General features: G+C 38.9%; 1 protein-coding gene across 2 annotated transcripts in view; it reads left to right on the forward strand.

Moving 5' to 3' along the window:
- The window catches only part of STXBP1 (syntaxin binding protein 1), an 890,876-nt gene that overhangs the window by 723,430 nt on the left and 144,421 nt on the right, over window positions 1–23,025 (forward strand). For both annotated transcript variants that reach the window (XM_044058397.1, XM_044058398.1), the window contains exons 15-16: window positions 21,933–22,042; window positions 22,472–22,573. In XM_044058397.1, the coding sequence (XP_043914332.1) occupies window positions 21,933–22,042; window positions 22,472–22,573 (212 nt within the window). The remainder of the gene's footprint in view (window positions 1–21,932; window positions 22,043–22,471; window positions 22,574–23,025) is intronic.

Consider the following 23,025-nt stretch of genomic DNA (forward strand, 5'->3'; position numbering starts at 1 on the left):
TTAGTAACTACAAACTTGACATTGTCTCCAGGAACAGGGTTTCCTTCAGCTTCACAGTTCTTCGGCATGTCCTTCCATGATGCTGCCCAGGGTTTAGGGTAGCTGGGCACTCTGACCCAAGAGTGAGGAATAGTGACATGGATAACATCAGATAAAGAGTTATGTACTTACCATAACTTGACATCTGTGTTATCCTATGTCACTCTTCATCACTATCCCTCCCTCCATCCCCTGTCCTGTAGAATCTAGAGGATGTGGAGATGTCCTGTCTGGTGGTCAAGGTCTTCCTTAGCTGCTTTCTAGCTTAGGACAAACTCAAACTGAGGGGTTATAGGGCACCAAGGGATCATGGGAATTGAAGGAGCTTGAGCCTAGAGGCTGTCTGTAAAGTTGCCAGCTCGGATCCGATGTTGGATCCAAGACCCAGGAGTGATGAATAGTGACATAGGATAACACAGATGCCAAGTTATGGTAAGTACATAATTCTTTTTTTTTTAATTTACTGATAAAAACCGGGACATAGAGCCTTTTTATCTACCAGAAACATAATAATCGTAATATTATCTCAAGTTTAACTGCAGTCAAAAGTACTGCTAAGTTTATATTTATACTATCGTGAAAAAAACGCTGCCATCAAATTAAAATTTAGTGGATAATGAGAATGACAAATTTGTTGAAAGTATTACATTCGGATACAATTTCCATAGGATTTGATATAATATTGTTGCTTTTCCTGGCAAACAAAATGCAGTAGAGTTCTGTTTCATAAAGAATTTACTTAAAAAAATACTAGCCATGCAGATCAGCCTGATAGCATCTATCTTGGCTAGCTTTACAATGTTCAGATTTCCCAGACTGAAAAACCAAATAGATACATGTATACCGTAATTCAGCCATTTTTTGCCCGTATTTAGTCAGGTTAACTGCATAAAACTGGTCTAATGTTATAAGTTGATTAGTAACCACATCAACAAGAGCTTTTTTATTCTTAAGTTCTTTTAAATAAAAGTGAAAGTGAATTCTTGCTTTGTAAGTTTTAAAAGGGCTCTACACATTAAAGAAAGACATGTTATCCTTGTCACTGAGCAACCAAAATGACCTAATAGGTTCTTGTGTTCCTGTTATATAAACAGCAAAAATCGTATTAATAATATAAAGAGTATTTCTTGTACAAAGAACACTGCAGTTAATAGTTGATAAAATTGGAGAATGGGTCGAAAGGTTAATGTTAATATACAAACTAAAAAAAGCCGTAAAAACAAATAAACCAGAATGGCTTCAGTGGTGAAAAACGATCCACTAGGCGTATAATATTATACAAAGCACTTTATTAACAACACACACAGAGGAAAAAATTAATTAATTAATTAATAATACTAATCCAAATAGACCAAATCCAAGCGCTTTTGTCTCCTGTGTAGGAGACTTTTTCAAGAACAGAGCATCCCCCATTGAGGAGGTCAGAGAGACTGAGGGACAGGTACAATCAGAACCAGCAAGGGCAGGCTTCGTTTACAGTGAACAGAGGTTGGGGGGGGTCAAACATTTTTTCAGAGGGGGGAAGGGGGGGCGCTGAGGATGGAATTGAATGCACAGGTCAATAATGTATTAAATTGTTCAATTTTAAAAAATATGAAAGGTAATTTTAATGTATATAATTTCTCTTCATTGGAGGTAAATGTGAATGATTGTGACTTATTGTCCAAGGGTTTAACTTTTGTGCCTATGAAGAATTTTGATACTGCACGTGCATTAGTGGATCTTCGCCACTTTGTAAGAAAACTGAATCTAAATGTGTTATTTAGAGCTGTAGAACATGTTAGTAACCCACTGCATATTTCGAGCACATATAATCCACCGTTACATCTTTCTATAGCAATGTTTGATAAGATACGTGAAGATGATGTCAGGAATCTAGATAAAATGTTTATTTCTCTAATTTGAATAAGGCTGAATTTGATAGTTTGAACAAATTAGGATACAATAAGGACATAAGAATTATAAAACCTGATAAGGGTGGTGGTATTGTAATTATGGACACAGGTGATTATAATGAGAGGATGATAAAAAGTTTTAATGAGTGATGCTTATAGAAAAATTTCTTTAAATGAATTGACTCAAACATATAATAAGATTAGGAATTAATTGAATGATTTATTTATTGAAGGTTCTTTGTCAATTGATGAGTTTAGTTTTTTATCTGTTCATCACCCTGTTACCCCCATGCATTTTTGGGTTGCCTAAAATGCACAAAAATATGTCTGACCCACCAATGCGTCCTATTGTTAATGGACAAGGTTCTATTACTTATCCTATAGCTAGATATCTAGACATTAATTTAAAAACGTATGTGGCTGAAGAGACGAACATAAGTCGGGATTCATGGGATTTTTTGAAGAGAATTAATAACTTAGAATTCAACGAGAGTGGCTTCTTTGTAACCATTGATGTAAAGGACCTCTGTACTTCAATACCTAATGATACAGGGGTTGAATGGGTATGTGACTAATTACTTGAAAAAGGGATACCCCAACCCAGAATCAATGTGTTCGAACAACTGTTTGATCTTGTTTTAAAAAATAATTGCATATTTTTTAACAAATAATTTTTTATTCAAATCCCCTTGTGGTGGCCTTTATGCTAATATGGTGATGCTACAATGGGAAAAGAGAGTTGTTTTTAAATCACATTTCTTTATCTATTTTAGAATGTATGTCAGATTTTTGAATGATATTTTCATCTTTTGGGTTGGTCCAAGGGACCTTATTGATAATTTTTTAAATTTATATTAATAATTCAACACCCTTTCTTAAATTCACCCACAACATTGGTGAAGAGGAAATTTCATACTTGGATATTAGACTATTAAAGGATAGACAGTTAGGAAAATTTGTATCAGAAATATATCAAAAGGAATCTTATTCTAATAGTTTTTTACATTTTGACAGTGCGCACCCTTATAAACAGAAAAGAGCGGTAGTGAAGGGTCAATTTATAAGAGCGGCCCGTATGGTATCTTGCTTTGACACTTTGCTGAATGAATGTGATTTACTAAAAGAAATGTTTATAAAAAGAGAGTATCCAAGTGATTTAGTAAACAATGTAATGTTAGAGGTTGTTAACAAAAGAGAAAGGGGTTTCTTTCAAGCTATTTTAATGGTTGATGGCATTCAATACAACAAAACACAGAGTGAAGTAGATGGACAAATGGTCTTTAATAATAATATACAAAATAGTGGTTATAATATGAGTCTTGAAAATCCAATATTATTAGAAACCAACTATCGTTGTGCTTTTATTACCACATATAACCTTGAAAGTCATGACATATTAAGAATCTTAGAGAAGAACTGGATTATTTTAACCTCATGTAATGAAATCAGACAATGTATAGAAGAAAGACCTATTGCAGTCTACAGAAAAGGTCAGACCCTCAAAAACATACTTGAAAACAACACCCAAGTTTATAGTATTGGGGGCATGAGAAAATGCGGATCTTGCAAATATTGCCAATATATAATGGAAGGCATGAAATTTAACATTAATGGCATTAGAGTTAGAGTACCTTGAAGAAAAAATGTTGTTGTAACACTGAAAGAGTTGTTTATTGTGCTTTTTGTTGCAAATGCACCTGTTTTTATATTGGAAAAACGGAAAGAAAGTTTAAGACCCGTATTTATGAGCACTTGAGGGACATTAAACTAAAAAAGGATATAAATGCTTTGGCAAGGCATTGCAGTGAATGGGTGGATCATGGTTTTAAATTTACTGTTATAGAACCTATGGAAGTGAATCCAAGGGGTGGACCATGGCCATTATATTTGGAAATTAATGAAGCTTTATGGCAATTAAGAACGAATGCTGCTCAATGGCCAGGCCTGAATGATTTCATTTCAATTACTTGTTTTTTGACATTGAAGGCCCTAGATAGGTGAATTTGTTAGACATTGTATTTTAACATAGGTGGTCATTCAACAATTTTTAAGTGTTTCACATAATAGGTTCATGTATGTATATATTAATTTATTAGAAATACATTTACACTCATTTATTTATTATGTTTTTAAAAAATCTTTTATGATACCAACACATATGTATATTGTTGGTAATGAATATTAATTATGTGCATTCTGATCCTCTAAAATGAATTTTGTGTGTGTATATAAGTTATATATACTCACACATATTTTACACTTTTACTTATACAGATATTCATTCATTCATATATTCATGATTTTTTGTGAATAGGTTACATAAGCATATGTGTATGTGTATGCACTTGTAAAACCTAATACAAGTACATTAGTTATATACTTTTTAATATACTTTTTAATTTCATGATAACTGACTGTATTGCATAAACAGTATACACACATATATATGTTTTAATATTTGTATTGTTTGGTTGTGGTAGAACTGCATACTTTATTGCATTTATTGTGTTAAACCTTTAATTATTACACCTTACACAAATGGATTAATTAGTAGAAACTGAAAATGATTGGTGTTTTGGTTTGAAATTTAATTAAGAATGGTATAAATGTTTTCAGTTGTTGGGCATGCTCTGTTCTTGAAAAAGTCTCTACACAGGAGACGAAAGTACTTGGATTTGGTCTATTTGGATTAGTATTATTTATTTATTTATTTATTTTTCTTCTGTTTGTGTTGTTAATAAAGTGCTTTGTATTATATTATACGCCTAGTGGATCATTTTTTCACCACTGAAGCCATTCTGGTTTATTTGTTTTAATGTTAATATACTTTGAAGCCAAATTTTTGAATACAAAATAATATATAATAATAATAATAATAATTTAATACTGAAGAGCTGCCATATCTCAAACCAAAGTATATATAATCTTCATAAGTAAGTTGGTTATAACACCATAAATACAAAAAAATCATGACAGTCCAAAAACTATCACAACTTATGTCCATGAAAACCCATGGTGTGTTTGTCAAATCCACATTAAATTCACAAATCAAAATCAAGTCCTGTGTACCAAGACTGATTAGACCATTCTCAAATTTTGTTAAAAGTTGCCATAATTAGTAAAGAAAGCATAAGTAGAGCCAAAAGGAAGAAAAAAGAAGTTATTCACTTACCATAACGTTCCATGTGAGTTGTTCATCTCGCCTTCATTCTTACAGATGGGTTCGGCTCCGAGTCAGCCTACTACAAACCTGGAGGTCTTCAGCCAGCTTGAGGCCAAGTCTCTATCCCATGATGCACCTAGAGTTACCTGAGATCTTGTTTGCTGTGTATAATAATACCATATGTCATTCTATCACTCCAAAAAGAGAAAGCCATAGAAGGGTTGAGCAACCAGGAAGAATCTAGTATCTTGGTCCTCGAAAAACCCTGGAGGGGGTAAGAGGGTGGGAAGTAAGAATGAAGGCAAGATGAACAACTCACATGGAACGTTATGGTAAGTACATAACTTCTTTATGTGAAGTTGTTCTATCTCGCCCTTCATTCTTACAGATGGGTAGTGTCCCAAGCACCATCTTGGGTGGCTCACGGGAGTATGTTTTACAGGACAGTAGACCCAAAGGAGGCCCTGTCAACTTTGTAATGACTGATAAAGGTAGGAAGTCTTGAGCAGGTGGCTACTGCACAAATGTTGTCTATAGGAAGTCTAGCAGAAAAGGCAGATGATGTAGACACTGCTCTGGTAGAATGAGCCTTAATTTTGTGTTGTAAGGGCATACTAGCAGCTGAATAAACAAATGTGATACAATCAGAATATATGCTGCACAAGCTTGATGCTCATAGACAGCGCAGATTTTACTTGGCTAGGACAAAAGAGTTTAAGAAATCAGAACAGCTTTTCGTTTCCTTTTCAGATTCCAGAAAAGGTATGCCAGTGGCTAAAAAAACTCTGCATAAGTGGTTATCCAAGTTGTTGGAGTGTTTGGGGAGGAACACTGGCAAATCAATAATTTGGTTAAGGTTAGTTTCAGAACAAACTTTAGGCAAAAAAAGAGGGATTAGTTCATAGTGAGAGTCTGTCTGCATGGAAAATCAAATAAGGAGGCTTTATAAACAAGGCTTGAAGCTCTGACACTTTGCGGGCAGAAGTGATAGCTACTAAAAAGATAGTCTTCCATGACAAATATTTCAAATTGCATGAGGAAGCTGGTTTGAAAGGAGGGAGAATAATGTGAGAAAGCATAAAATTTAGATTCCATGGGGTATAAGAGGATTTCACAGGTGGTCTGAAATGAAAAGTCCCTTTAAGAAAGGCTTTGGATAGTTTGTGTGACATTATGTTCAATCCTTCAAATCCAACGTGAAAATTAGAGATAGCAGCAAGTTGAACCCGAACTGTTGCAGCTGCGGCTCCTTTGTTGAAAATCATGGTCAAGAACTCTAATATTTAGCCATAGTGGCTTGGTAGGGATCAATGTTATTTTGAGAGGCCCATATAGAAAATCTTTTCCATTTGCTAAGGTATAGCTTCCTCATAGTGGATTTATGAGAGGATATTAGAATGTGCTGCATTTCATTTGAAAGGTTATGGAACCTGGCTATGTTGGGAATTGGAGCAGCCAAGCTGTCAGCTTCAGGGACGGAAGAGTGGGATGAAGTTCCCCCAATGAGTGCATCAGAAGATCTGGAACTGGAACCAGAATCCAAGGGTCCTCCAACTGATGAAGTTGAAGGAAGGGGAACCGAATATGATGAGGCCAATGAAGGGCTGTTAGAATGATGGTCCTTCCCAGGGCATTTGCTTTCTGAAGTACTTTGGGTATCAAGGGAATTGGTGGGAATGTATAGAGGAGACCTAGAGGCCAATCATGTACGAGTGCATCCCTTGGGGCTTCTCCCAGAGGGGGTATCAGGGCAAATTAGCTTCTGCATTTGGTGTTCATGTGGTTGGTGAAAAGGTCGCAGCAAGGCTGGCCCCACCTGTGGAATATCTTGTTCGCTATTTCTTTCTTGAGGGACCACTTGTTGTTGTTGTTGTGTATTTTGGCTTTTCCCGGTTAGGGGTCACCACAGCGGAACTCCAGTCCGCTAATGACTGGCAGTAGATTTTTACGTGCCGAGTTGCTAGCTCTGATGCACAACCTTCAACGAAGGTACGCCCATTCACACATGTCTCCACACAGAAGACACTCTAGCTGAGAATCGAACAGGACAGCGTCTTACTGTGAGGCGACAACGCTACCGCAGCACCACCACCGCAGTGAGGCAACAAAATTGCCCTGCTCAGTTTGTCTGCTATCATGTTAGATTTCCCAGGGATGTACATTGCCAACAGAAAGTGCTGGGTGAAAGTAGCCTACTGCCATACTCTTAGAGCCTCACGACAAAGGGGATAGGACTTGGTTCCTCCTTGTTTGTTCAAGTACCAGACCACCGACATGTTGTCCATCTGAATCGCAATTGTTCCCAGAGTAAGAGAGTCCTGGAAGTACTGCAACACCAGAAGTACTGCTCTCATCTCCAGGACATTGATATGCAGATGTGTCTCCTGTTCGGTCCATGTGCCTTGTGCTGTTCTTCCTTGAAAATGCCCCCCCACCCCACCCTATCAGGGAAGAGTCTGTGGTCACTGTATCCGCTGGTGGTGGGAGAACAAAAGGATGACCTATCGTAACATGAAGAGAGGTCAACCACCACTGAAGATCCTTTTCACATGTGTTTATGATCATTATAAGATGAAATATTGGGAGCTCTTGGTAAGACCACTGAGTGAACAACAGCCATTGCAGAATCCGCATGTGCATGTGACCCAGTGGTACGGTTAATACTGCGGCTGCCATCACGCCTAACAATTTTAGTACTTCTGATGCTGGAGCCTTGTTTTTGGATATGATAATGTGGACCTGCTGATGGAGTATTAAGATTCTTTCTGCTGGAAGTCTCAAAGTGGTGGCAGTGGTGGTGTCCAATTCTGCTTTGATAAAAACAGTATGTTGCAATGGCAACAAGGCAGATTTTTATGAGTTTATTGTAATGCCCAGATGACTGCAGAGTGAAAGAGTGGTGTCCCTGGCTTGTATGAGCTGATGCCTGGTGGTGGTGGTGAGGAGCCAATTGTGTAGGTACGGAAACACCTGGAATCCTTCTCAGGTGAGCCGTGAGCACTCTGGGGGCAGTAGTGAGACCAAAGGGCAGGGTTTGAAACTGGTAATGACTGGCTCCCAGACAGAAGTGCAGATGATCTCTGGATGGTCTGGCCATTTTTATGTGGTAGTACGCATCCTGTAGATATATCGAGCATATCCAATTGTCTTTCCCTAAAAAGGGAAGTATTGACTGAAGCGTGACCATCTGGAACTTCTCTTTCTTGACAGATCTGTTTAGTCTGCTGAGGTCCAAAATAGGTCTCCAGTCCAGTTTACCTTTATAAAGCCAAATCACAGAAGTACGAATGCTCATATGAGGGACTCGTAACCATGAAAGTGAAAATGGCTATAGTCCTTAATGTTCGAAAAACAGCAAATCGAAAAGCAGATTTGCTGTTTTTTGAACATTAATGTCAAACGAAAAAAAAAAGAAGTGTAAAGCAGGGGGGCAAGCCCCCCTGCACCACCCATGTGAGGGGCTGCACCCCCCTACTTTAATATTCTAACTTTGAGATCGCACTACAGTGGGGAAAGGGACCATTTTCCCAACACCACTATAGTGCAATCCACTCCACAATGTCGAATGTGCAGTGAGTGAATGTCACTGTCCATTCGCTTATTGCACATTCAAACCTTTTTTTGTTCAGCGTTTGCAAACTTTGCAAACAACCTTTCGAACAATTGCTGTTCACCTGAGTGTGAATTGCCTTTCTAAAGGTAAACCCTCCAGTCCCCTGTCTTTTTCGAATTAAAAAGAATCTTGAGTAAGTTCCGGATCCTATCTGGTCTGCGGGGACTGGTTGGATGACTCTTTTTCTTAGCAATGTTTGGAACTCTATTGTTGCCTGTTCCCTGTATCTGGGTGGAACATCCGGGATTTTTCTTGTCAATGGAGGGGGTGTGGTGAAAGAAATTAAATATCCTCTGGAAATGATACTTTGTACCCAGTTGTCATTTGTTATTTTGAGCCAGGCATCTGGATACAAAGATAAGTGACCCCGACTGCCTCCTGAGTAGAACAGTTGGGCCTCCTTTCAGGAGCGCTGGTAGGGCTTCCCAAAGAACTTATCTCTGTCACCCTGGTTTTGCGGATACCCTCTGCCATGAGGGCAACGTCTTCCATTATTTCCCCCTCCTCTGCCCCTGGAGGGGGGTTCACTACGTGTGTACTGAAAGGCTCCTTGGGCTTTATGGAACCACATATTTCCTCCCCTTTGAACCTTGGGATATGGTCTGGTAGGGGTGGAAAAATGGACTCTGATGGCAGAGTCTTTCCTTCCTGTTCACACCTGGTTTAAGTTTCCTTAACTTTGGGCACAAAAAGGGATGAGCCATTAAAAGGGGTGTTGACAAAGGATGACTTAAAGGGCTCTGCGAAGGAACATAAGCGCATCCAGTAGTGTCTCCTAAGAGCAATTCCTGTATCCGCTGCTCTGCTCGCTCCATCAGCTGCATATGAAATGAGGAGCATGGACAAGTTTACTATGGAATTGAGGGTAGCAAGGTGGGAGACAACTTTGTCTGAAGCTCCTGCAGCTACTGTACCCTGAAGAGTATCTCTGAGCTCTTTTAGGAGATCTCTTTGCAGTCTAGTAAAATGGGTGAGATAGTTGAGCGAACGCAGTGCAAAAGTCACTGAACTGAAAATGCGCTTCCCTTTTCTATCCATGATCCTAGAATCTATGTTAGGAGGATGGATAGAGGAAGAAGTTTCCGAAATTTCCATTTCCTTTTTGGTGACTTCCACCGCCACTACCATGGCATCAACTGGCACTCCCTTGGTAAGAAATGATTTTTCCTGGGGGGAAGAAATAAATTTATTAGGCCTCCTGGGGACAGGCTCCATGGTGTCTGGAGACTCCCATGCCCTTCCTGAGACCAGCTCCATAAGCTGCTCATCGAAAGGCGGAGACACCCAAGAGGTGGAGGGCTGAGACCCAAAAGCTTTCAGGAGAACTGACTTGTCTTCAGTAGGGTTGGTGGACTGCCAGACACCCCTCTGCCTAAGGATTTATAATATCTCAGCAAATGAGATATCCTCAGAGGGGGGGTCATGGGGACCCTTCTGATTCATCCAAGTCGGTATTGGATGTGAGAGACTCCTGTGGGAAGTCTAAATGCTTCCTCTTACAGATTCTCTTCCTGGGAACCTCATCAGTGGGAACTTCTGGTGAAGTCTCAGAAGAGCAGGGACCACCCAATGGGTCTTCCTGAGACTCTGGGTCTCTACGCTTAGCAAGGATCTGTGAAGCAGAAGTGGACACAGGCGCTTTTGGGGAGGAGGTAGCCGGACCTGAAGTCAAAGATGTCTTAGGAGACATAACTCTCCTCATGGCTTCGGAGGGACCTCTGCTGCGATGAGAAGGGGCCGACGGATCTGAGGAAACCATCAATGCCCCCAGCACCGGGACAGTGAGCTCTGAGCCAGAGGTAGGAGCCGAGCTTATCCGAGCCGAAGCCCCAAGAGGCAGTGTTGGAACCGACAAGTCGGTCCGACTATCTTTCCTGGACCCGACCAAAGAGTATCGGCTCCTAGATTCCTCGATCGGCACCGAGGATGTCAGGGTAAACGAAGCTGAGGGTCAGGCGTTGGCTCCGAAGGCTCAACAATCATCAAGTCTGTCTTCTCTGGCTCCGAAAGACCGGTATGGCTCGGAGGAGGAGGAAAAGTAGTAGATGGAAAAGGGTCTTCGGTTCCAAAGCCATTTGGGTCGGAGCCGATAAAAATTTAGCAAAGGCCGGTGCCTGTAAAAGCTTCGGCACCACATGATCCACATCCAAATCGGAAAGGCTTATCGAAGGCTGAGATGAGTGGATCGAAGGAGGTACAGATTGCAGGAGTGGAGATTTCAGGACTTTGCATACTGGTTCCAGGACCGGGGACTGACTCCGAAAAGAAAAGACAGTCAACTCCAAGGGCTGTGGGCCGGCAACAACGTTTTGTTTTTTAATTTTTTTACTTCAGAAGAAGTAGAAGCCTTAGAAAACTTTGAGGATTTGCTAGACCTGTCCTGGTCGCTCAAAGCTTCTTGAAAAGATGGTTTGACTAAACCTCTGTCAATTAACTTTCTCTTTCTCTCCTGAAGAACCCTAGAAGAGAAGGAATGACAAATGGAGCAGCTTTTCTAAAGGTGCAATGCTCCCAAACAGTATACACAATTTACATGGCTATCAGTGACATACATTTTCTGTCCACATTTTGGAAATTTCTTAAACCCTGATTTAGGGTGTTTATCCTTATCCTGGCCAGCCATACTTGAACACAAAATCTCAAGAGAGGGTACTGTAATGAACAAGACACACCCAAAAAACTATCAAATAAGCCCTTTAAAACTATGGGCTAAAAATACTGTTAAGCACACACACACTATAACTATTTATCTAAACACTCTAATACCTATATATCTAAATATATTCAAAAGCCATGAAAGAAAAAGTCAGTATTTAAAGGTACACAACTACTATTTAAACTACAGTAAAGAGCTTTGTAGTAGGCCGACTTGGAGCCGAGGATCAGCTCCGAACCCATCTGTAAGAATGAACGGCCTGATAGAACAACTTCACATTGGATTTTTTACTTGAATATTTGCAAGCAATATCCCTGCATTCCATCTTGAATGAATTTCTTATCCTTTCAGTGGGTTGAGTGTACCAAAATTGTAACACGCCAGACTTGATATTACCAGAATTAAACAGCAAATTTGAATCTGAATTCACACATTTAAGCAATTTAATTGGATTATTTAACCTATTTGCATTTAAGGAAATACATTGCATAATTAAAAATAATTGAAAATAAGAACACAAGCAACAGCACATTAACTTTTAAGCTCGCCAAACATCCTGGAGGCACCTCCCATACAAAAAAGGAAAACTTGAGTCTAATAATTTATGAAATTCCCTGAAATGGGAGTTAAGTCAGCACATTAATTGCAATAGTTCTTTCTGGGCTTCTTAAAGGAGACTAGAATTTCAGTATTAAATTATTATAATTTATCTGAAGAGCTGCAGGAAGAAAAGTCTTGATTTAATGTTAATTTAATGAGTGTTTTTTGAGTCTTCCTGATATTGGCAAAAAGCTTTCCTTTTTTGGAATATGTCTGTTGGCAGATCTCAGAAAACCTAAATACTTACTTGAATGAAAACGATATTCCTTACTTTAAGAGGGGCTATTATTACCAGATTATTTTCATTCAGTGAATAAAATCTCACTATGACAGGTCTATTATAACCAGTCGTTAGGTGGTCAACTCTTTGTGCTACATCAAAAGATAACTCTGATAATTCCTTAATATCCACAACCTTCCCAAGTTCTGAAAAATGTCTGACACTGTGCAGTAGAATTTTTAATATCCAAGTGCTGAAGGATCCCAGTTAATCTAATGTCTAAATATCTGGCTATATTTTCCATATTAGGTAAATGTTCCTGTGTATTATGAAGAGAAATTTGTATTTTTTATTCTGAATGCATGTTATTTTATTTGTTAAGTAAGTCCATTAAATCATCTTCGTGTTGAGAATGAACTGAACTGGGTTTAGAAGTGCATTCTCTCTGTTCTAAAAGAAGCTGTTTAATACTGATAAAGTCAGAAGTAATGTTAACAAGACCTTTAACTTCTTGCCAATAGAGGTAATTTTTTTAAAACATAGATTGCTCCCAGAGAAGAATAGCAACAGAATCTATGCTGGCATACTTTTACTAGCTTTTTTAGTTGTAGAAATACTTGTGATAATCAAATAACTAATTTTATCAGTTGGAACACCATCTTGAAATAACAATTGCTGCTGTTGTTGAAAATTAGACAACCATGAGCCATCATCTTGTGTATGACAAATATTTTGAATGACAATATTTCATCTTCTGAAGACCCAAGATCAGTACCAATAGTATCAGGTGAACCATTCTCTAAATCCGTGGTGACAGGTGAGAAATACTGTAGGTGTCTACCTTGGGAACATTTTCTCTAGGTTCTATCTCTGCAATAGAAAGAATTGTGAAATAATAGCTTCAGCCGTAGAAGAGTAGACTTTGCTTTGAAAGAGTTGGTTATGAATTCTGCTTTTCTTTAACAAAAATACATTTTTTTTTGCATTGCATGGCATAGCATGGCAAACCAATCCAAGAGCATTGCATACTCCAGACAGCAAAATTGCCTCTGAATGGATATTAAAGAAAGAATTTTAACAGTTTCTGCCAATATAAGCCCAGCTCTGAAGTTGGACAAGCTACCAAACCCACCCCACCCACACAGTGCACGCTATCATGCCATCATACTCTTCAATTCACTGGTGCCCCCCCAAAAGGCCAGCATCTAAATCTTTTCATAAAACTTCCTTGTTCCAATACTATATTTATGAAAGTGAATGTGCGTGAGTGGAGTGAGCATGATGATAAATTTGATTTTTAAGATTTCAACTGGCAAATAGTCATAACTTTTTGTAAGTTTCTTTCTCTTAAAAAACATGTCCATATTAAAATAGTGGCTAAAAATGGCCTCTCAGACATTAATATGGTGGCGGGTATTTTCTCTGATGTTGAGTTTACTAGGTAGATGATTTCAAGAGATGTGCTCAGTATTGTATTTATTACATCTTTTAAGTTCAGGATGTGGCTGATGAAGTCTCTTTTACGAAATTGAAATGCTTACCTACATGTACATTAAAGTTTGTAACAATATTTTCATCTTCTGCCTGACATTTCACTTGCTAAAAGTTCTCTTTATTTATTTTTAAAGTGGTTTAATTTTGACTTTAGAGTGATTTTAACTTCTCAGTAAAAACAGCAACCTGAAGAACACCATGTCAGCATCAGGAAATAGTCTTATTTTAGTTGCTTGAATATTATTTTCAGAGGGAGTTGTTCTGATTTCCATTCCATTTTTAATTGGGAAATGCATCATTTAAAGACTGTACAATTATTTGCTACTGTGTCATGTACTGAAGTTCTCAAGAAACTGCCAACATGAGTAATAGTAATGCTTTACCACTGATGCTAATGTTGCCTTCAGTGCACTATGTTCTCCAAACTTCTGTCTTACTATCATCTATTTTATAACATTAAATTACATGGAAATCTGTTAAGAAGATCCCATAAAAGGGATAAATATGTGTTTGTTTTAGTCAAAAGTGCTGAAAATATCGGCAAGAACAGCAAATTTATATTTAGTATCTCCTGCAACTCCTCTGCAACAAAGTCCCAATTCGTTGAAAACAGAGCTTCTCAATGACCCTATTTAAGCATATGTGCATGCAGGGTTTCACCGATGTCCCTCTTAGACAGGAGCAGCAGGTGCTGATCTTAGATGTGCACGCAGGGTTTCACCGATGTCCCTCTTAGACAGGAGCAGCAGGTGCTGATCTTAGATTTGCATGCAGGGTTTCACCGATGTCCCTCTTAGACAGGAGCAGCAGGTGCTGATCTTAGATTTGCATGCAGGGTTTCACCGATGTCCCTGTTAGACAGGGGCAGCAGGTGCTGATCTTAGATTTGCATGCAGGGTTTCACCGATGTCCCTCTTAGACAGGGGCAGCAGGTGCTGATCTTAGATTTGCATGCAGGGTTTCACCGATGTCCCTCTTAGACAGGGGCAGCAGGTGCTGATCTTAGATTTGCATGCAGGGTTTCACCGATGTCCCTCTTAGACAGGAGCAGCAGGTGCTGATGTTAGATGTGCACGCAGGGTTTCACCGATGTCCCTCTTAGACAGGAGCAGCAGGTGCTGATCTTAGATTTGCATGCAGGGTTTCACCGATGTCCCTCTTAGACAGGAGCAGCAGGTGCTGATCTTAGATTTGCATGCAGGGTTTCACCGATGTCCCTCTTAGACAGGGGCAGCAGGTGCTGATCTTAGATGTGCATGCAGGGTTTCACCGATGTCCCTCTTAGACAGGGGCAGCAGGTGCTGATCTTAGATGTGCATGCAGGGTTTCACCGATGTCCCTCTTAGACAGGAGCAGCAGGTGCTGATCTTAGATTTGCATGCAAACATGGACTATATATCGTGGTCCATAAGCGAACAAGGGTGTAACATGGCTAGGCTTGCAGAGGCCTTATAGCCAGGTAACCTCCTATGATTCTTTGAACTTATATATACCAACATCAAGATCACCATACCTGGGAGAAAAGAGAATATTCTGAGAAATCCCAATCTCAGACTTGAATATGTAAGTCTGTTTTTTTGGCCATTCAGTATCTTGTGTTTGGGACTTGCTCATGAGGATCTAACATTTCAAATGGTTGTAGTCGTATAAACCATAATAGTTAACCCATTTTATGTTACAGTATTAAGTTGTCATCTCTCTCTCTCTTTCTCTCTCTCTCTCTATATATATATATATATATATATATATATATATATATATATATATATATATCATGGTGGTGCAGCGGTTAGCATTGTCTCCTCACAGCAAGAGGTTCTCCGGTTCGATCCTCAGCTGGGGTGCCTTCTGTGTGGAGTCTGTATGTCCTCCCTGTGGTCGCGTAGGTTTCCTCCCACATCCCAAAGACATGCTGTAGGTGGATTGGACACTCAAAATTGGCCTAAGGCATGTGTGCATGTGTGTGTGCCTTCCGTGGAAGGTTGGGCGCCGGGCTGGCAACTAGACACCGTAAAAAAACTCTACTGCCAATCATGAGCAGACAGGTGATCTGCTGTAGCCAACCCTAACCGGGAAAAGCGAAAAGAAGAAGAAGAAGAAGTCCTTAGTATATCTGTGCTTTTTTTTTTCTTTGACAAACAATGAATTGAAACTTGTCAAATCTCCCCTATGGGCTCCAGTAAAATGCTTAGAAATAGTAATTGCTGTCATCCCTGATTAAAACATTTCCTAACTGCTCTTGCACCCCAACCATAACTTTTTGTTGTTTTCTATTGAAAAAATTGTGAGCAGCAGCATATGATGCCATATATAGCCATATATGTACTGCAGGTAAAGGCTTAATTTCAAACTTTATTCCATGTAGAATCTAGCATGTGTATCTTAAGCCTTCTAAATTTCGAACTTTCAAAACATTTTCTTTCTTATGGCTGAGACCATAAGACTGAAGTTTTGAAACTTCGAACTGTTTAAATAGAGATTGCAGTACAGTGCAGAATGGTATACTTACTGTTTTCCTCAATGTAGTGCGATCTTGGAGTTGGTATATTTAATTAGCAGGGGGTGTGTGAGGTGCAGGGGAGGGCTTGCCCCCCTACAAAAAAGTAAAGAAAAAGTTTATTTTTTTATTTAAATTTCAAAGTTTCAAAACTTCGATCTTATGGTCTCGACTGTAAGAAAATTGACTTTTTGAAAGTTTGAAATTTAGAAGTAGACCCATTTACAGACCCTATGTGATCCACACTTAAATAATCCTTTTCCAGATGTTTTAAATAGATCACCTGCCTATCAGATCTGAAGTAATGTATGAAGTTTTGTTCCAGGCTCTCCACTTTTGAAAACAAATGGTAAGCCTCAAGGGCAAAACTTCCTTGAAGACAGGGCCCATGAGATCATCAGTAGAACTACTCAGAATATTTACAACTTCCCCAGAATGATATAAGTACTTAGTTACAAAATAAATTGTTTTAATAACCCTATATATATGGGAACAACTATAATGATCAAAATTCCCTAATGCAATTGTCTGTTTTGTTGACAGAACAGCTAGTCTTCCGGTGAGTCATACTGACAATGCCAAGGGTTGTAGTATATGCCACTTTTTTGGGGGGCTTGCACAATCTCGGAGATAGTATATACAATTGGTAAAAGATGTGGGGGCTGAGTTGTTGCCATCCTGCAAAAAATGCTGTTTTCACATTTTATTTGGTTTAGTTTGCATGCTATAAGGATATTCCTTGTGCATGCCTACTGATGTGCCGACATTTGTGTTATCAACCTTTTCTGGTGTCAGCATTGTTGATGCAAACATTTCTGCATTTTGATGTAAATGAGTAGACCCAGAGATAGACAGACTGATATACAGATAAACATATAGGTAGGTAGATAGATAGATTAATAGACAGACAGATAGATAGGTAAGTAAATAAATAGATATATAGATAGACAAACAGATAGTTATGCTGATAGATTGGTAGGTATATAGATAAATAGACAGGTAGGTAGATAGACTGATAGGTAGGTATGTAGATAGATAGACAGACAGACAGACTGGTAAGTAGATAGACGTATGTAGATAGACAGACAGATAGACAGACAGATAGATAGATATATAGATAGATAGATATACAGACAGACAGACTGGTAAATAGATAGATAGATAGATAGATAGATAGATAGATAGATAGATAGATAGACAGCAGACAGACTGGCAAGTAGATAGACAGGTGTGTAGATAGACAGACATATAGATAGACAGATAGATAGATAGAATGATTGCTAGATATATAGTTATAGCCTTCTCATTCTCTTATTCTGTATCATAAGCTTTTTTCAAGCCATTCGTTATACTAACATACTTGTGACATGTCTTGATTGAACTGTTGGTCCATAACTTTGTTTCTTAAAAAAATTAGGTCCAAATTACTTCTGGATGCTTTAACTCGAATAAATTCACCACAGGGAGATAATTCCTTATATCACAGGAATGATCTTTACTGAAGTACATGGAAGTGAAAATTTGTGTGATTTTTCATTGCACTGTGGATGTGATGCCACCTGTTTGATCTTCACAGAGTTTAACATCAAGGAAATCAGTTTCTGTTTCAGATACAAAAAAATGAGAACTTTAATCCTTGGTCATTATTCCTCAGATGTAGCTTGTTTAGTAAATTCCATCTGATTCGTAACTGTTTCTTCATACACTTAAAAGGGGCATATTAGCATATGAGGAGGCAAAACTGTCCTTATAGAAATACATCTAAAATGGAGATACACCTTGCCACTAAATAAAAAAAATATATTTAATCAGTAAAAACTAGATGAAAACTCCAGCCAAGCTAGAACTTCCACTGAGTGACCTCTCAAATCTCTTGCATCAGAGGCACATGGGATACATGCAGATGACCCTTGCATATATCCCATATGCCTCTGATGCAAGAGGTTTGAGAGGTCACTCAGTGGAAGTTCTAGCTTGGCTGGAGTTTTCGTTTAGTTTTTACTGACTGTTTTTACTGTGTGACCTTCTTACTCTTTGTTTTAGTTTGTTAGTTGGGATATTTTGCAGTGACCCTAATGGTAATGGACATCAGCTGGGTATAACAGCCCTGTGTTTCCTATGCTTAGGAAATCACCCTGCCTGTCCTGTGCTGATGAGGTCATAACAAGACCGAAATGTGCATATCCACAACTAGTGGGGTTTGGCTTTATTGGCCTGAAATTGTCCATTAAAACGACTTAAAAAGAAATAAGTCATGGGCTTTCAGAATTGTCATATAGCTAAAACACCTGATGTTCATAAGGGTCATTTGTATATATCCCATGTACCTCTGTTGCAAGAGGTTTGACAGGTCACTCAATGGAAGTTCTAGCTTGGCTGGAGTTTTCATTTAGCTTTTACTGATATATTGTATTTTAGACAAAATTCTAAAGCTTCTGACATTAAATAATTTTCAGATCTACCCTGCAATTTGGTTGCTGTTACCCTTAGACCATGTACAGGACCTTAACATCACTAAGTTGCCATTGCAATTAGACCATGTACAGGACCTTAACATCACTTGGTGCTATTGACCTTAGACCATGTACCGGACCACTTTCGTGTGCAGGACCTTAACATCACTAAGTTGTTACTCCACTTAGACCATGTACAGGACAACTTTCATGTACAGGGCCTTAACATCACTAGGTTGCTATTGCCCTTAGACCCCTTAGACCGTATACAGGATCTTAACATCACTAGGTTGCTACTGCCCTTAGACCATGTACAGGACCACTTTCGTGTACAGGGCCTTAACATCACTGGGTTGGTCTTGCCCTTAGACCGTATACAGGCCCTTAACATCACTAGGTTGCTACTGCCCTTAGACCATGTACAGGACCACTTTCGTGTACAGGGCCTTAGCATCACTGGGTTGCTACTGCCCTTAGACCATGTACAGGACCACTTTTGTGTACAGGGCCTTAACATCACTAGGTTGCTATTGCCCTTAGATCATGTACAGGACCTTAACATCACTTGGTTGCTATTGACCTTAGACCATGTACCGGACCACTTTCGTGTGCAGGACCTTAACATCACTAAGTTGTTACTCCACTTAGACCATGTACAGGACTACTTTCGTGTACAGGGCCTTAACATCACTGGGTTGCTCTTGCCCTTAGACTTTATACAAGCCCTAAACACTACTAGGTTGCTACTGCCCTTAGACCATGTACAGGACCACTTTCGTGTACAGGGTCTTAACATCACTAGGTTGCTACTGCCCTTAGACCATGTACAGGACCACTTTCGTGTACAGGGCCTTAGCATCACTGGGTTGGTCTTGCCCTTAGACCGTATACAGGCCCTTAACATCACTAGGTTGCTACTGCCCTTAGACCATGTACAGGACCTTAACATCACTAGGTTGCTATTGCCCTTAGACCATGTACAGGACCTTAACATCACTTGGTTGCTATTGACCTTAGACCATGTACAGGACCTTAACATCACTAGGTTGCTATTGCCCTTAGACCATGTACAGGACCTTAACATCACTTGGTTGCTATTGACCTTAGACCATGTACTGGACCACTTTCGTGTGCAGGACCTTAACATCACTAAGTTGTTATTCCGCTTAGACCATGTACAGGACTATGTTCGTGTACAGGGCCTTAACATCACTGGGTTGCTCTTGCCCTTAGACCTTATACAGGCCCTAAACACTACTAGGTTGCTACTGGCCTAAGACCATGTACAGGACCACTTTCGTGTACAGGGCCTTAACATCACTAGGTTGCTACTGCCCTTAGACCATGTACAGGACCACTTTCGTGTACAGGGCCTTAACATCACTAGGTTGCTACTGCCCTTAGACCATGTACAGGACCACTTTTGTGTACAGGGCCTTAACATCACTAGGTTGCTACTGCCCTTAGACCATATACAGGACCACTTTCGTGTACAGGGCCTTAACATCACTAGGTTGCTATTGCCCTTAGACCGTATACAGGACCTTAACATCACTAGGTTGCTACTGACATTAGACCATGTACAGGACTACTTTCGTGTACAGGGCCTTAACATCACTAGGTTGCTATTGCCCTTAGACTGTATACAGGACCTTAACATCACTAGGTTGCTACTGCCCTTAGACCATGTACAGGACAACTTTCATGTACAGAGCCTTAATATCACTAGGTTGCTATTGCCCTTAGACTGTATACAGGACCTTAACATCACTAGGTTGCTACTGCCCTTAGACCATGTACAGGACTACGTTCGTGTACAGGGCCTTAACATCACTGGGTTGCTCTTGCCCTTAGACCTTATACAGGCCCTTAACATTACTAGGTTGCTACTGCCCTTAGACCATGTACAGGACCACTTTTGTGTACAGGGCCTTAACATCACTGGGTTGCTCTTGCCCTTAGACCTTATACAGGGCTTTAACACTACTAGGTTGCTACTGCCCTTAGACCATGTACAGGACCACTTTTGTGTACAGGGCCTTAACATCACTAGGTTGCTACTGCCCTTAGACCATATACAGGACCACTTTCGTGTACAGGGCCTTAACATCACTAGGTTGCAATTGCCCTTAGACCATGTACAGGACCTTAACATCACTAGGTTGCTGAATAGTGTCCTGCTTCCCAGCTTACCTAATTTATTTTTCCTAAAAAGATTTTTAGTCTATGCAATATAAGATTCTGCTTGCTTAACAAAATGTAAGAAATTGTCAAAAAGTTTAATTAGTCTTTCAAATAAGCTATTTTGAAAAGTAAAGTACGGTAAGCACAGGATTAACGTACTTTAGGAAGATAAACAAAAAATATATATATATAACTGGGAAACAAAGCACCACCCATTTTCGCATTATTTTCGTTTTTATTTGACGGAATAGTATTGCAACTTTTAAAATGGAAACATTTGAATACACTGAAGAAAGGTCTCAAAGGCTTTTATTTGGGAGGAGTACATTTCCACACGTTAACTTCTATTTATATTTAAAGTTTATTTAATTTTACAGATTTTTTTTTTTTGGAGAGACCATTCTGAAATTAGTTTTTGACTGCTCTGTTCAACTGAACAAGCTAATCGACAGCTCCTTACTGAAATGTCAGGACTTATAATACTAAATCGCAAAATACTGAAAAAAAAAAGATAAAAAAATACAGAAGAGTGAATGTAGACCATCATCTTCTCCTTTGAACTTGTGTTTTGCAGGAGAATAAGCTACCTAACAAATCCAGATGTGTTTATACCAACTCTAAGATTGCCATAAGTCAGAGAAAAGGAAATGTTCTGTGAAATTCCAGTCTTCATCCGTATCACCCTTATCTTTATCCTTCATCAATAACTTTCATCCTGTTGTCCTAGGTTTGGTTCCCTAAACTTCTCACTTGTGGCTAACTCATGTCACACATCAAGACAGGCGCAGATCTGTGTAGTGGATTTCCTACATCAACAAATTAAAAAAGTGATGCAATTTGTCCTTTTTACTAATAAAATTCATAAATGCTAAGTGTATCTAGAAATTAACTTGAGGTTCAAAGTGTGAAATAGACAGTTAAGGTAAGAAAATCCATGTAATTTATTAAAAAATAGTATCTGTATTTGAAATTGAAATTATGAGTTTATTGCCAGTTAATATAAGGAAAGCTGTGTAATTTATGAAAAAAATGACTGAAGCATTCCATTCTTTGCCATATCTATTGTTTGTCATATACTATATTATTATTATTATTATTATTATTATTCTGTCTTTTAGGAATTACAGAAGAAAACTTGAATAAACTGATTCAACATGCTCAGATTCCTCCAGAGGACAGTGAAATTATCACCAACTTGGCCCACCTTGGTATCCCTATCATCACCGATGTATGTTGTGTAAATTTAAATTACTATTCCGTTCACAGCATTTACATTTGTTCACAATTTGTACCCATGCAACCTGCACAAAATGATATCTGTTAACTTTAATTTTTTTACTGTATTTCAGTCATGAGCAACTTGCCTTATCCAGTTTACTCTTTTCTTATTGTTGTCTGTATGTTTCACTTTTTTGCTTGCTTTTTATTACCATGGATGCCATGTGCCATTACAGGTGGGATGTATATTGGTCTGGTTGCCATTTACTACTTCAGGTGGTATGAATGTTGGTCTGCTATTTCTGTTCCTCTTGTCATTTTGTAGAAATGTCAACACAAGAGACCTATTTTCTGTAAAATTTAGATTTTTTTTCTACTTTTCAATAACCGTGGATCTTTTTTGATAAATGAAGTACAATTGATGTTTTATTTCATTTAGTCCACCCTGCGTCGCAGGAGCAAACCTGATCGCAAGGAGCGCATCAGTGAGCAGACCTATCAGCTCTCTCGTTGGACACCAGTTGTCAAGGACATCATGGAGGTCGGTAATAATGAGGAAGATATAAGTTAATGCTTGATATCATATGTGGTTTAGTTAAAAGACTAACTAGTAGTGCAAAGAAAGGATTAACATCTGCTGTGCCAGTTATCTGGATGTGTGTAATAGGGTAGGTACAGAGACACAGCAAGAAAGGTAAGAGAATTAACTAGACAGAATGTTTCTGTATTCCATCTGGAGAGTGGTTTGGACTTCTAATTGGTTAGCCACTCTTCTATAGATGCTAGAATGCAGTGTGAAAAGCATGTATAATTAGAAATACTGATAAAAGTTAATACAAGGCACAGGGAGCCCAACTGTTGAGACAAAACATCTTCAATCCGAAACGAAAAGACGTAATCCTAAAACAAGCACAGATAATAACAATAACGCTGTTGTACAAAATTCCCTTTACATTTTCGTCAATCAACTTCTTCAGATTAAATGACCTCATA

Source organism: Protopterus annectens, chromosome 16.part0, assembly GCF_019279795.1.
Source record: "Protopterus annectens isolate FY-2018-M chromosome 16.part0, PAN1.0, whole genome shotgun sequence".
In the NCBI taxonomy this organism is placed as follows: domain Eukaryota; kingdom Metazoa; phylum Chordata; order Ceratodontiformes; family Protopteridae; genus Protopterus; species Protopterus annectens.